We start from the raw sequence: 12,908 nt of genomic DNA on the forward strand, positions 1-12,908 counted from the left end.
TCAGGCCTTGAGCCTTGATCCCAAGACCATGTAAACCAGGCATGGTGGTACACACCTGTAATCCCAGTTCTGGGAAGGTGGAGGCAAGTTAGTTATCATCTTATGCATAGCAAGTTCTGAGCAACATTTGATGTCATTGGCAGCCTCCAGGCAGCAACTGCCCACCAGTTGGCTGTGCAAGTAGCTCTAAGGTCTGGTCTTCTCCAAACCCTTTGCATGATAATGGTGACAGATAATGGTGGAAGAAACAACAGGCTGTCTCACACCTTAATCCTTTAAACATGGGGGAAGGGCAGAGAGGCAGGCTGGAGCAGGGTGATTGCTGAGAGTTCAAGAATAATGGAAACCTCACAGTGAGTGTTCAGCCTGTCTCCAAACAAAACATTTTCTCTTTTTAACTTTGTATTCACTAATTTAGTGTACTTTTTTGTTGTGATGAACCAGCCTACTTCCATCTTGGGCTTGAAAGCTGTCTTTTTTTTTTTTTTTTTTTCGAGACAGGGTTTCTCTGTGTTGACCTGGCTGTCCTGGAACTCACTTTGTAGACCAGGCTGGCCTCGAACTCAGAAATCCGCCTGTCTCTGCCTCCCGAGTGCTGGGATTAAAGGCACGCGCCACCACGCCCGGCTCTTTTTTTTTTTTAAGATTTATTTATTTATTAATTATATGTAAGTACACTGAAGCTGTCTTCGGACATTCCAGAAGATGGAGTCAGTCTGATCTCGTTACGAATAATTGTGAGCCACCACGTGGTTGCTGGGATTTGAACTCAGGACCTTCAGAAGAGCAGTCAGTGCTCTTACCCACTGAGCCATCTCACCAGCCCCTGAAAGCCATCTTCTAATAAAGACAAACTGGGCTTATTCCTGTTTCTGATTAAACCTCTGTTTCTCAAGGATTGGGCTATGCCCCACCTGTAACCTTAACTGCAAATGATTCTGTCCTGCCTGTTTCAAGAAATAGCAGCCGTGTCTTTGTTTCGAAATGGTATACCATTTTGCAACCCTACCTTTTTCTCAAAAGCTTATTATGACCACCTATTATGACTACCTTGTTCTGCTTATGTAGCCCCATTCATTTGGAAATCCCTTATCCTTGAGCTATTAAAAAAACCTAGTCTTCCTCACATCCAATGCTAACTTCTTGAACCCCACCTTAAGGGGAGGCAGCCTGTGTACACGAATAAATAAGCTTGCCTTAATTGCTTTAATTAATTTGGCCACGATGATTTGGGTCGGTGGTCTTCCTCCTCCCACTTTGGCATTAGGAGTTGTACATGATTAGGGTTCTTCATCTCCTTGGGGTCAATTTTATATATTTGGCTGAAAAAATAATATTTTATTCTTTGAAAGCTTTGCACATTAATGGATATTGATATTTCATCCACCATTTCCTTCAACTTCCCTATTGCCCCCTCCTCCCCAGCTTCATATCCTCTTTATTTTTATTTGTTGCTACTAATCATCCTGAGCTGGTTAGAGCCACCCACGTTCACATAGGTGTGTGGCCATCCACCAGGGAACAAGCAAGCTCCCAACAGTCCCATCCTCCCAAAGGATAGTGAACCTTCTCTTCTTCAACTGCCATCAACTGCCAGTAGCTCCTCTGATAAGGGTGGGGCTTTGGGATCCCTACCCACCCCCATCAGTGCTGGAATTCTGACTGGCTTCCTGCTGTGCTGGTAAGCACATATGCTGTGATCTCATGCATCCACCAGTCATGTCCGGAAGTCAGCATCACAGCTCTCCTTCCTGTCTGCCAGTTCTTACATTCTTTTTGCCTTCTTTGAGCTTGGCTAGAGGGAGGTTGATGCAGATGACTCCCTGCACCTGAGAACTCATTTACACCAGGCACGTTGACCAGTTATGAGTCTCTGCATTGACGGTCACCCACTGCAAAAAGAAGCTCCTCCAGCCAAGGCTGAGAGCGGTATGGATCTTCTCTGTGGGACTGGGGCATCTGGCCCCGCAAACTCCTAGTTAGCTTTTTGAGATAGGGTCTCATTCTGCATCCTATGTGGCTTGGAATTCATTCTATAGCCCCTGCTTACCTGGAACTCCTGGTGATCCTCCTGCCTCCATCTCCTAAGTGCTACTACGACTGAGGGTAAAATCTAAAATCTAATCATGCAAAGTTAAAAGTTTGTTGGACTTGTTCTATTGTTTGTAGAAAAAACAAGGGTGGGAAGATTAAAGAAATAGCCAAGAAGCTTGGATGGAAGTACACATTTTGTGGGCTGCAGAAAATGTCTTCATTTTAATCCACAGAAGTAGCAAAGACCATGTTTATTACTGTTGGTATAAAGGCAAATATACTATTACAAGGAAAACATCTTTGCTAGTCTATACCTTTTTTTGTTTTGTCCTGATTTCATAAGTCAAAACATTTTTGTGCACCTTATAATTATTTTGGAGGGTATCCAGGCCTAAGTTATTCTATAGCAAATCACATGTGTATATATTATTTATATTTTATGTTATATAATTCTAAAAATATAATGTAACGTAATACTTATTTGTAATTATTATATATTTGCTTTTTATTTCATCTTTATGTGTAGGAGTGTTTTGCCTGCTTGTATGTGCACCCATTGCCGGCCCCAGAGAAGGGCATCTGTTCTCATCACTTAGGACCGAAGTTTCAGACAGATGTGAACTGCAATGTGGCGCTAGAAAATTAACTCTGGGTCCTCTGGAAGATCAGTAAGTGTTCCTAACTGCTGAGCTCTCGCTCCAGCGTCAGACTTGTGTTTCTTACACTCAAGAGTAACTTAGCATTTATGTCCTTTCACGAATAAAGCATGGTATATTGCTGAAGTCTGAAATCTGGGTTACGAATTCTGCCAGGATCTGTATCATCAGGGACAAGGAACTGCGGGTAGTTTCTATCATTTCCCCTCATTTCTGAAAATTTCAGTTAGCTATCAAGAGTCTTGTTTAAAAAAAAACTATCATAAATGTGTTACTTTAAAAACCATGCATACATATAGTGCTTCTAGTTTGAAACCACTTTCTGCAACTTTGATTTTGATAGAAACCTTTGACGAAATGAAAAAAAAGGGGGGGGGGAGAAAATAACGGTCAGCTTCAACTGCCGCTTCCTGATTGGCTAAAGCCCCTCTAACGGTCATCTGCTGCCTTATAAACCACACCCCCTTTTCTGGAACGTTCCTTAGAGCTTTACCCTCGTGCTTCAGGCGCTGGCTTCTCATTCTGCGTTAAGGTTCTCCAGGGTAGGAAGGTCTCTGACCCACCTGCCACCTCTAAGAGCCTTGTTCTTTTCTGTGGCGTTGGCAATGGAACCCAGTGTTACAGTGTGACAGGTGAGTGCTCCTGAGTTACTTTCTTGCACACTTTCCTTTAAAAAAAAAAAAAAAAGGAAAAAAAAAAAAAGAAAAAGAAAGAATGTTAACTTTTAATTTTTGGTTAATTTAGGCCTCCAAATCGCTGACCTCCAGGTCTGGAGTTGAAACCTCATCACACCCTTTCCTTTTTAAAAAAAAGAATTATTTTAATTTTAAAATTTTGGTGAATGTAATGTAGGCCTCGAAATCGCTTTCTGTACGAGGCTGGCCTTTGGGCCTGGATGCGCTGGCTTTAAGCCTTCTGAGTACAGGGACCACAGGCTGCCGGGCTTGTAAAGTGATTTGTTTTTTTCCTAAATTCCGTTTTTGAGGAGGAGAGGTTTTGGGCCACCCAACTGTCCTTTGGGAAATCTGACATGACTGTGTTCCATTATCGGAGCCTGTTCTGGGTCGGAAACGGGCAGAGCCCTCGACTTGGGGCGCCCTTGCAGAATCACGCACACATTTTATTGTTTAGGTTTCGGACGGAAACGTGACAGACGTCGCGGACGTTGGGGAGCGGAAGAGCCCAAAGGGAACCAGCAGGTAAGCATCTCCCCGAAGAGGGTCGGGGAAGGGGCGGGGTGAGAAAGGGGGCGGGACGAGGAAAGGGGCGGGGACAGGCTCCTCGGCTAATTTACCGCTCCTTTGGACGGGAGTCCTTGATTGGTCGGACTTACCCCCCTCGTTCCGGAAGTGACGCCACTCAGCGGTCAGGCCGGTTGTTCCCCGCTGCTGCACTTTCCACCTCCCGTCCGCCCCCATGGTCCGCCCCCTTGGTGTACCACAACAAGCCGGCTCTGGCGGGGGCGGGCTGAGGGCGGGGTCCGCTCTCGCGGCAGCGGCGGGTTGGGCGTTGGGCGTCGCCTTGCCCTTCCGTCTGCTGTTCTAGCGGGGGGCATGGAGGTGGGTTAGCGCGCTGCAGCCGGGCCTAGCCGGGGTGAGACGCGCCGCGGACAAGCCGCGAGCGGGCGAACGAGCAGGAGAGGAGAGCGCGTGCGCGGTGAGGGGCGCGCGGCTTACTGCCGTTGGGAACTTGCGCGCGGCCTGCGGGAGCGGGCGCCTGCTGTGACCCTTCTGGAGAGCTGCGTTTGGTGAGAGCGGCGGCTTGCCGCTGCTACCAAGGGCGGGCAGCGCTTGGTGTTTCCTGCAAGCGAGGCCCGCCCCCGGATCTCTGCTGTTCTGGCATCAGCACCGCCGGCCCTGGGCAACGATGTACAGCGAGGACCCTTAGCTTCGGGGCGAGGGAGGCCTCCCGGGTAAGGATCCGACCCTCTGTCCTGGCGTCGCTTCCGCATGGGCACCCGGACGCCCTCCCCGCCGTACCAGGCGTTGCGGTGTGGACAGCCTCCCGTACGCCCACAGCGGATGTGATCAAGTGCCTATTTGGCCCCTGGAGGAGAACAGTCCCTAGGGAAGTTGGGGGGGGGGATCAGTGTTAAGCCGTTCCCCCCAGTAGTGTGTGGATCTAACCTGACCTAGGTAACTCATTAGATGACACAAGGCCCAGGTGAGATGCATAATGTAAGGGACATTTTATCAGTTTTTATTTTAATTTCAGAAATGTTCTTTTTGGGGGCCAAAGTGTGAATCTGTCTGAATGCAGAGCCACATCTCACAGATAAGCCCAGCAATCACAAAGAGCATCACTTCTCTGTAGGACCTTGGTCAAGGTAATTGTCTTATTAAACAATAACTTCTTTTTTAGTTATTTGATAAGTACTAGAGTTAAAAATGTGGCATAGATCCATACCTTGACATGCCCTCTTCTGGTGTGTCTGAAGATAGCTACACTGTACTCATATAAATAAAACAAATCTTTAATTTTTTTTTTAAAATAAGTCTAATGTGTGCAGTAACCTCTGGCAGCATTTTGTTAGGAATTTTTGGAGGTAGGTCAGGTGAGGCAGAGAGATTAGACTTAGTAATTCGGGCAAATGATGAAAGAATAGGAAGACTCAAGAAAGGAGGAGTGCTAGACTCAGATGCAGCAGAGGAGAGGGACAAGGTGATCCTGAGGTTACTGCTCTAGAGATGGAGTTGGTGTCAGCACTCTCAATGGAGCACTTAGTGAAATATTTATTTTTTTAATAATTTACTTTTTATGCATATTGGTGTTTTGCCTGCATGTGTCTGTGTGAGGGTGTCAGATCTCCTGGACTGGTCGTTACCGGGAATTGAACCTGGGACCTCTGGAAGAGCATCCTGTGCTTTTAACCCCTGAGGCATCTCTCCAGCCCATACCTTGTCCTCTAGGCTCCAGATGCCTATACTCCACTTTTTCTGCTGTTCTTCTGGTCATCTCATGGTACTGGCATCTCCAAAACACTGTTCCGCTGTAGCTAGGCTTCACCAATAGCCTCTCATAGGCTCTCTTCATGGTACCAAGCCTCAACTCCTTTGCATGACCCCTACTCTGCTACTGTGCTTCACCTCTGCCTTGCTTTCAGATTTGGGTTTAATCAGTTAAGATGGACCAACAGAGTATTTTGGCTGTGGAGGCAGTTTCTAGATGAAGTAGAAAGTCGTAAAGAGTAAGTCTTGAGTGTTAAATTTTCTGTAAGTGTCCCTTGTTCTTTTTAGCTACAGGTGCAGCATGAGCACATGCTGTTGGTGTACTCCAGGTGGGTCTTCCACCATTGATGTCCTAAAGCGCTATGCATCTAGCACTGGGTCAAGTGAATTTCAGACAGCTGATGAAGACCTCTGCTACTGCTTAGAGTGTGTGGCTGAGTACCACCGAGCCAGAGATGAGGTGCCGTTCTTGCACGAGGTAATTTGCAGTAGCTCTTAAACAGGAAGACAAAGTGGAGCTTACTGTCGGAAGGAAGCATTCAGGGAAATTTGATCCTAACTAAAGTGTTGAAATCTAGTCCCACTCCAGCACCTAGCACCCCAGTATATAACAGATGCTGTGACTACTTTGGGCTTGAATTGAAACTTAAAAGTGCAGTTTCATGATCTGTCAGTTGCAGTTATTTTGTTATAAATTTTTTTTTAGTTTTTCGAGACAGGGTTTCTCTGTGTAGCCCTGGCTGTCCTGGAACTCACTCTGTAGACCTGGCTGGCCTTGAACTCAGAAATCTGCCTGCCTCTGCCTCCTAAGTGCTGGGATTAAAGGTGTGCACCACCACTGCTCAGTGGGGGGTTGGAAGGGGTGGGAGGGGGAAGGGAGGAAGAGAGAACAAGAAGCAGAGATTGATGTTGGGTGTCTTCCTTGATTGAGCTCCACCTTAGTTTTTGAAACAGGGTCTCAATTGAATAATTCAGGTAGAATGGTTGACCACCAAGTTCCAGGGATCTCTCTGTCTTAGCCTGGTACTGGGATTACAGACAGATGCTGGTGCACCCAGTTTTGTTTTTGTTCTTGTTTTTGGTTTTTTTTTTAAAGATTTATTATATCTAAGCACACTGTAGCTGTCTTCAGATGTACCAGAAGAGGGCGTCAGATCGCATTACGGATGATTGTGAGGTACCATGTGGTTGCTGGGATTTGAACTCAGGACCTTCAGAAGGGCAGTCGGTGCTCTTAACCAATGAGCCATCTCTCCAGCCCCCCAGTTTTTTTTTTTATATAAGCTAGGAAAATGTACTGGCTGGTTTTGTGTGTCAACTTGATACAGGCTGGAGTTATCACAGAGAAAGGAGCTTCATGTGAGATAATGTTTCCATGAGATCCAGCTGTAAAAGCATTTTCTCAGTGATTAAGCAGGGAGGGCCCCTTGTGAGTGGTGCCATCCCTGGGCTGTTAGTCCTGGGTTCTATAAGAAAGCAAGCTGAGCAAGCCAGGGAAGCAAGCCAGTAAGAAATATCCCTCCATGGCTTCTGCATCAACTCCTGCTTCCTGACCTGCTTGAGTTCTAGTCCTGACTTCCTTGGTGATGAACAGCAGTATGGAAGTGTAAGCTGAATAAACCCTTTCCTCCTCAACTTGCTTCTTGTTCAGGAATAGAAACCCTGACTAGGGCTGGAGAGATGGCTCAGTGGTTAAGAGCACCGACTGCTCTTCTGAAGGTCCCGAGTTCAAATCCCAGCAACCACATGGTACCTCACAACCATCCATAACGAGATCTGACGCCCTCTTCTGGTTCATCTGAAGACAGCTATAGTGTACTTAGATATAATAATAAATAAAAATCTTTTTTTTTGTTTGTTTGGTTTTGTTTTGTTTTTCGAGACAGGGTTTCTCTGTGTAGCCCTGGCTGTCCTGGCACTCACTTTGTAGACCAGGCTGGCCTCGAACTCAGAAATCTGCCTGCCTCTGCCTCCGGAGTGCTGGGACTAAAGGCATGCGCCACCACGCCCATAAATAAAAATCTTAAAAAAAAAAAAAAAGAAACCCTGACTAAGACAAGAAATAAATTCAGATCCTCAAGGAAATCACTTCACTGACTGAGCATCTTCCCATCCCTGATGTTTATGTTCAAACTATCCAACCTATTTGTGTGTAAACTTAAATTTAAATTTAAGGAACAGTGCTGCCCCCCCCCCCCACACACACACTTTGAAATAAAACTAGCTACATACTAAGTAGCCACGAATGACTTTGAACTTCCCATCTACTGGTCTCCACCTTGTGAGTACTGGCATTCAGGCGTGCACGAGATGAATGGCCTGCTTTCATGTGTTTGACAAAGAAGCAACAGAAGCTTCTCCTTTCATTTGGAATAGCTTATAGTTCATAGATGTGTAGCAGGAGGGCAGGGTAATGTGTCTCTTATTCTCAGTACATGGGCTGAAGGACCATGTTTGGGGACGTTTTAGTTCATATATGTGTGTCTTGTTTGGCTTTTATAAGTTGGAGGTTTATTAACAAATCTCAATGCCACTTTTCTAGGAGCATGGACTCACATCCTGTTTCTGTAGTACCTTTTGTAATGCTCCTATTTCATTGTCAGATGTGATGATTTGTGATCACCCATTACTGAAGTTATTATTGTAACTGTTTTGGAGTGCCATGAATCACACTTGTAAAGTAGGAGTGCTCTAATCAGTGAATGTGTGAATCCTACCTGCTTCATTGACTAGACAGCTCCTGTCTCTTTCCATCTCCTTAGGCTTCCTTAGTTCCTGAGATAACCCTTGTGAAGTTAGTCCACCTATAGTGGTGTAAAGTGTTCAAGTAAAAGGAAGAGTAGCACATCATATCTTAGGCAAAAGCTAGATGTGCTTAGTGAGGAAGGCATGGTAAAAGCCAAGATAGGCTGAAAGTTAAGCCTTATTTCCAAAACTTATATAGCTAAGTTGTTGGTGTCAAGAGAAATCTTTTTTGTTTGAGATAGGGTGTTTAGCTCACACTGCCTTCAAATTCTCTATAGAGCTGGTGGTGCTCTTGAGTTCTTCTGGTTCTTTTGCCTCTGCCTCTCCAGTGTTTGGGTTTCAGGTATGTATCATCACACTCAAGTCTATCTATGCTAGGCATGGAACACGAGTTTCATGCTGGCTAGGTGAGTGAGTACCTAACTCCTGAGCTACATCACACCTCTTAAACCATATTTGCTTTTTCAAACTAAATTCAGATACATCTAGTATTTTTTGGACTGCAATCATGTAAACAACTTTTACCTGCATTGGGAATTCAAACATTAGGTGAGACCTCAGTACTCACTGCCTTGCTAACCTTTAGTTCCAAGTTATGTCTGTGTGATGGGTGCTACTTTAAGCTTCTCATTTCTTCAAGACAGGGTTTCTCTGTGTAGCCCTGGCTGTCCTGGAACTCACTGTAGACCAGGCTTCCCTTGAACTCACAGAGATCCTCCTGCCTCTGCTTCCTGAGTGCTGGGAGTAAAAGTACACGCCAGCACCTCCAGGCAGTTTTCCATAGGAAAGATTCACACATAGCGTATTTTGTTAGGATAAAAAATATTGCCTGTTTTCATCCTTCTGCAGGTTTTATGGGAGCTAGAAACCTTACGCCTCGTAAGTCACTTTGAGAAGTCCATGAAGGCAGAAGCTGAAGATGACGATGATTTATATATAGTAGACAACAATGGAGAGGAACAGCTGTTTGACTGTAGTGGCCAAGATTTTGAAAATAAGCTTCGAGTTCCTCTTTTTGAAATACTGAAGTACCCTTACTTGCTTCTGCATGAGCGTGTTAGTGAGTATCTTGGGTGTATAAGTTTAAGAGTTGGAGTTGAGACTGAAGAAATGCTATAGCATTTAAGAGCATGACAGCTCTTCCAAAGGATCTGGGTTCAATTTCCAGCACCTACATGGTGGTACACACCTGGTGCACAAACTTATACATACAAAAACTTATACACATAAAATATTTAAACGTAATTGGGGTCTGTTGGGCCTGGAGACATGGCCTGGTGGTTAAGACACCTACTACTTTTGCAGAAGACCTGGGTTTGATCACCAGCCACATATCTCATAACTACAGCTCCAGGAGATTTAATGCCCTCTTGTGGCTTATATGGGCATATATCACAGTCATGTGATATACATAAACATATGTACTTGGGTATATATACTGGTACACACACAAACACATAAAATAATACATGTAAAAAACTAGTCTGAGTATAGCTTAATGGCAGAGTACTTAATTAGCTTGGTATATGTGTGAGGCCTTTGGTACAAAAAACATTTTTTTTAAATTTGTTTATCTGAGATGAAAATCATTTGGCTTTAATATATAGTTAGAATACTCCATATTTTGTGGGAACTGGAGAGATGGTTCAGGGGTTAGGAGTAATGGCTGCTCTTCCAGAGGTCCTGAGTTCAATTTCCAGCAACCACATGGTAGCTCACAACCATCTGTAATGGGATCTGATGCCCTCATCTGGTGTGTCTGAAGACAGTGACAGTGTACTCATATAAATAAAATAAAATAAAATAAAATAATTCTTTACCAAAAAAAAAAGACTTAATACTTTGTTTTCAGACAAATTGGAGCGAGCATGGTATACCCATCCAAATAGGTTCTACAATAGGCAGGTTTTGCTGCGTTTGCATTTCTTACTATGACTCTCTGTCCATCCAGGATGGCCTCGAAATCAAAGTCCTAGCTTAGCCTCCTGAGTTGGAAGAAGTGTGGGCCAACATATATACCAGGTGTAAAGAACACATTAGGACATACAGTATGCTCAATAGTTACAAATGTGGTATGTGGCCGTGGCCAGTTTGTATTAGAGTGACTAATGACAACACATTGAGTTGGTTACATTTTTTTCTTAATCCAAAATAGTCTCTCTGCACACACATGGGTGTTTGTTTTGGTGTTGTACTGGGGATTGAACCCAGAATTCTGCACACCTTAGGCAAGCACTCTATATCCCTAGCTGCCTTTATTTATTTATTATATGTGAGTACACTGTAGCTGTCAGACACACCAAAAGAGGGCATTGGATCCCATTACAGATGGCTGTGAGTCACCATGTGGTTGCTGGGAATTGAAGTCAGGACCTCTGGAAGAGCAGCCAGTGATCTTTAAGGCTGAGCCATCTCTCCAGCCCCTCTCTAGCCTTCTTAGTATTGTCTGTTTTGAGACAGCATGTCACTAAGTTGCCAGGCTGGCCTTGAATTCACTCTGTAGCTTGGGCAGGCTTTGAATTTGAGATCCTTTCACTTCAGCCTCCCCAGGATATGGGATTTACAGGCTCCTGCCACCCGGCCCATCTATACCTTTTTTTTTTGCTATGTGACTTGCACTATAAAATACACACTTTATGCAGTTTTTATTTTACTGTGATATTTTTTATTTTCCTTTAATTAAAGTCTTTTTGAAACAGGGTCTCTCCTTGTAGCCCTGGCTACACTAGTACTGACCATGTAAATCATGCTGGCCTTGATCTCTAGAGATTGGTGAATCCCTCTGGGATGTTGGCATTATAGGCTTATGTCACCAAGTACTTTTTTTTTTTTTTTTTTTGGTTTTTCGAGACAGGGTTTCTCTGTATAGCCCTGGCTGTCCTGGAACTCACTTTGTAGACCAGCCTGGCCTTGAACTCAGAAATCCGCCTGCCTCTGCCTCCCAAGTGCTGGGATTAAAGGCGTGCGCCACCACCGCCAGGCCCCAAGTACTTCTTTTTGATTAGATACATTACTATATTCCAAGTAATTTGGTTTTTAAACTGAAGATCTTTTAAACATTTTCACTTAATATTTTTTTCTGTGTATGAATATTTTGTCTGCATGTATGTCTATCCACTTCATATACGCAAGGACCCAAAGAGTTTGGAAGATGTTTGACCCTTTGGAACTGGAGTTAAATTAAAGATCGTTGTGAGCCACCATGCAGGTGCTTGGAGTCAAATTCCAGGTCCTCTGGAAGAGTAGTCAGTGCTTTGGCTTTCAACACCTGAGCCATTTCTTATGCCCTTTAAACATTTATTTAAAAAAAAAAAACCAAATGTATCCATAGATGAATGCCAGGGCTGGAGAGATAGCCCCGCAGTTAAGTGCACTTCCTGCTCTTGTAGAAGACTTATTCAGTTTCCAGGTCCTGCATGGCAGCTCACAACTATCAGTAACTCCAGACTCTTCGGGATCTGACAGCCCATCCTGTTCTGATCTCTGTGGGCACAGATCTTTTTGGTGTGCAAACATGCGTGCAGGCAAAATATTCATATACATAAAGATATTTAAAAAATTTAAAAATCCATTAAAGTGTATATAAGCTTGAAGATTGTTTATACTTTCATGTATAAAAAAGTATTGCAGCAGTTCCCAGTAAGCTGATGGAGTCATAAATCATCCTCCAAGTTTGGCGTGGTGGCGCACGCCTTTAATCCTTCCCAGGCAGGTGGATTTCTGAGTTCAATGCCAGCCTGGGCTACAGAGTGAGTTCTAGGACAGCCAGGGCGATACAGAGAAACCCTGTCTCGAAAAACCAAAAAAAAAAAAAAATCGTCCTCCAAAGCTAGCTTGTTATTAGTATAGTATTTTTTTGAAGCTTGGCTTAAAAATTAAAGTTGATTTAAATTGATTTTTTAAATCTGATAGAGAAAGTTAATTGATTAATAAATGCAGATGAGATGACTATCCATTAGGAGAAGACGTTCCCTTGTTTTAACTTTAGTCCAGGTGCAAGATACTGGACCTGTAACCATGCTACTGAGATATGTTGGAAATAATTACCGAAAATATAAATACATGTTTTAGTAAATTCCATTCATAATCACAATGAAAAGTCTTTCAGAGCTGGAATGTAACTCAGTAGTAGTTTGCCTAGCGTGTTTTAAGAACTAGATTTGATTTCCAGCATTAAAAAAATATATATATATACACACACATATATATATACATATACACATACATATATGTACATATATTTACATACATATATAAATATGTATATGTGTGTGTATATAATAAATAGGTAAATATTGGTCTTACCAACAATTGCAGCATAAGGGTGGTTTTTTTCCCCCCCTTCCCCTGAGACAGGGTTCCTCTGTGTAGCCCTGGCTGTCCTGCAATTAAACTCTGTAGACCAGGCTGGACTCAAACTCAGAAATCCGCCTGCCTCTGCCTCCTGAGAGCTGGGATTAAAGGCGTGAGCATAAGAGTTTTTAATGCCTTGTTAAAAAAAAATGATTAACGTTTATTTACAAAA

The 12,908-nt window shown here is 43.7% G+C and overlaps 1 protein-coding gene across 6 annotated transcripts in view; it reads left to right on the forward strand.

Moving 5' to 3' along the window:
* The first annotated feature begins 2,640 nt into the window (after nucleotides 1-2,640).
* The window catches only part of Setx (senataxin), a 58,884-nt gene continuing 48,616 nt past the window's right edge, over nucleotides 2,641-12,908 (forward strand). The window contains exons 1-5 of one of the 6 annotated variants that reach the window (XM_030251650.1): nucleotides 2,641-2,702; nucleotides 3,822-3,889; nucleotides 4,905-5,016; nucleotides 5,927-6,116; nucleotides 9,233-9,443. In XM_030251650.1, coding sequence (XP_030107510.1) covers nucleotides 5,940-6,116; nucleotides 9,233-9,443 — 388 coding nt within the window. In that variant the 5' untranslated portion in view covers nucleotides 2,641-2,702; nucleotides 3,822-3,889; nucleotides 4,905-5,016; nucleotides 5,927-5,939. Of the gene's footprint in view, nucleotides 2,703-3,214; nucleotides 3,323-3,821; nucleotides 3,890-4,025; nucleotides 4,603-4,904; nucleotides 5,017-5,926; nucleotides 6,117-9,232; nucleotides 9,444-12,908 lie in introns of those variants that run through there. The other 5 variants (XM_006498080.4, XR_001782867.2, XM_006498079.3 and 2 more) reach the window with 5 other exon arrangements.

The sequence above is a fragment of the Mus musculus genome, chromosome 2, assembly GCF_000001635.26.
Source record: "Mus musculus strain C57BL/6J chromosome 2, GRCm38.p6 C57BL/6J".
Lineage (NCBI taxonomy): Eukaryota > Metazoa > Chordata > Mammalia > Rodentia > Muridae > Mus > Mus musculus.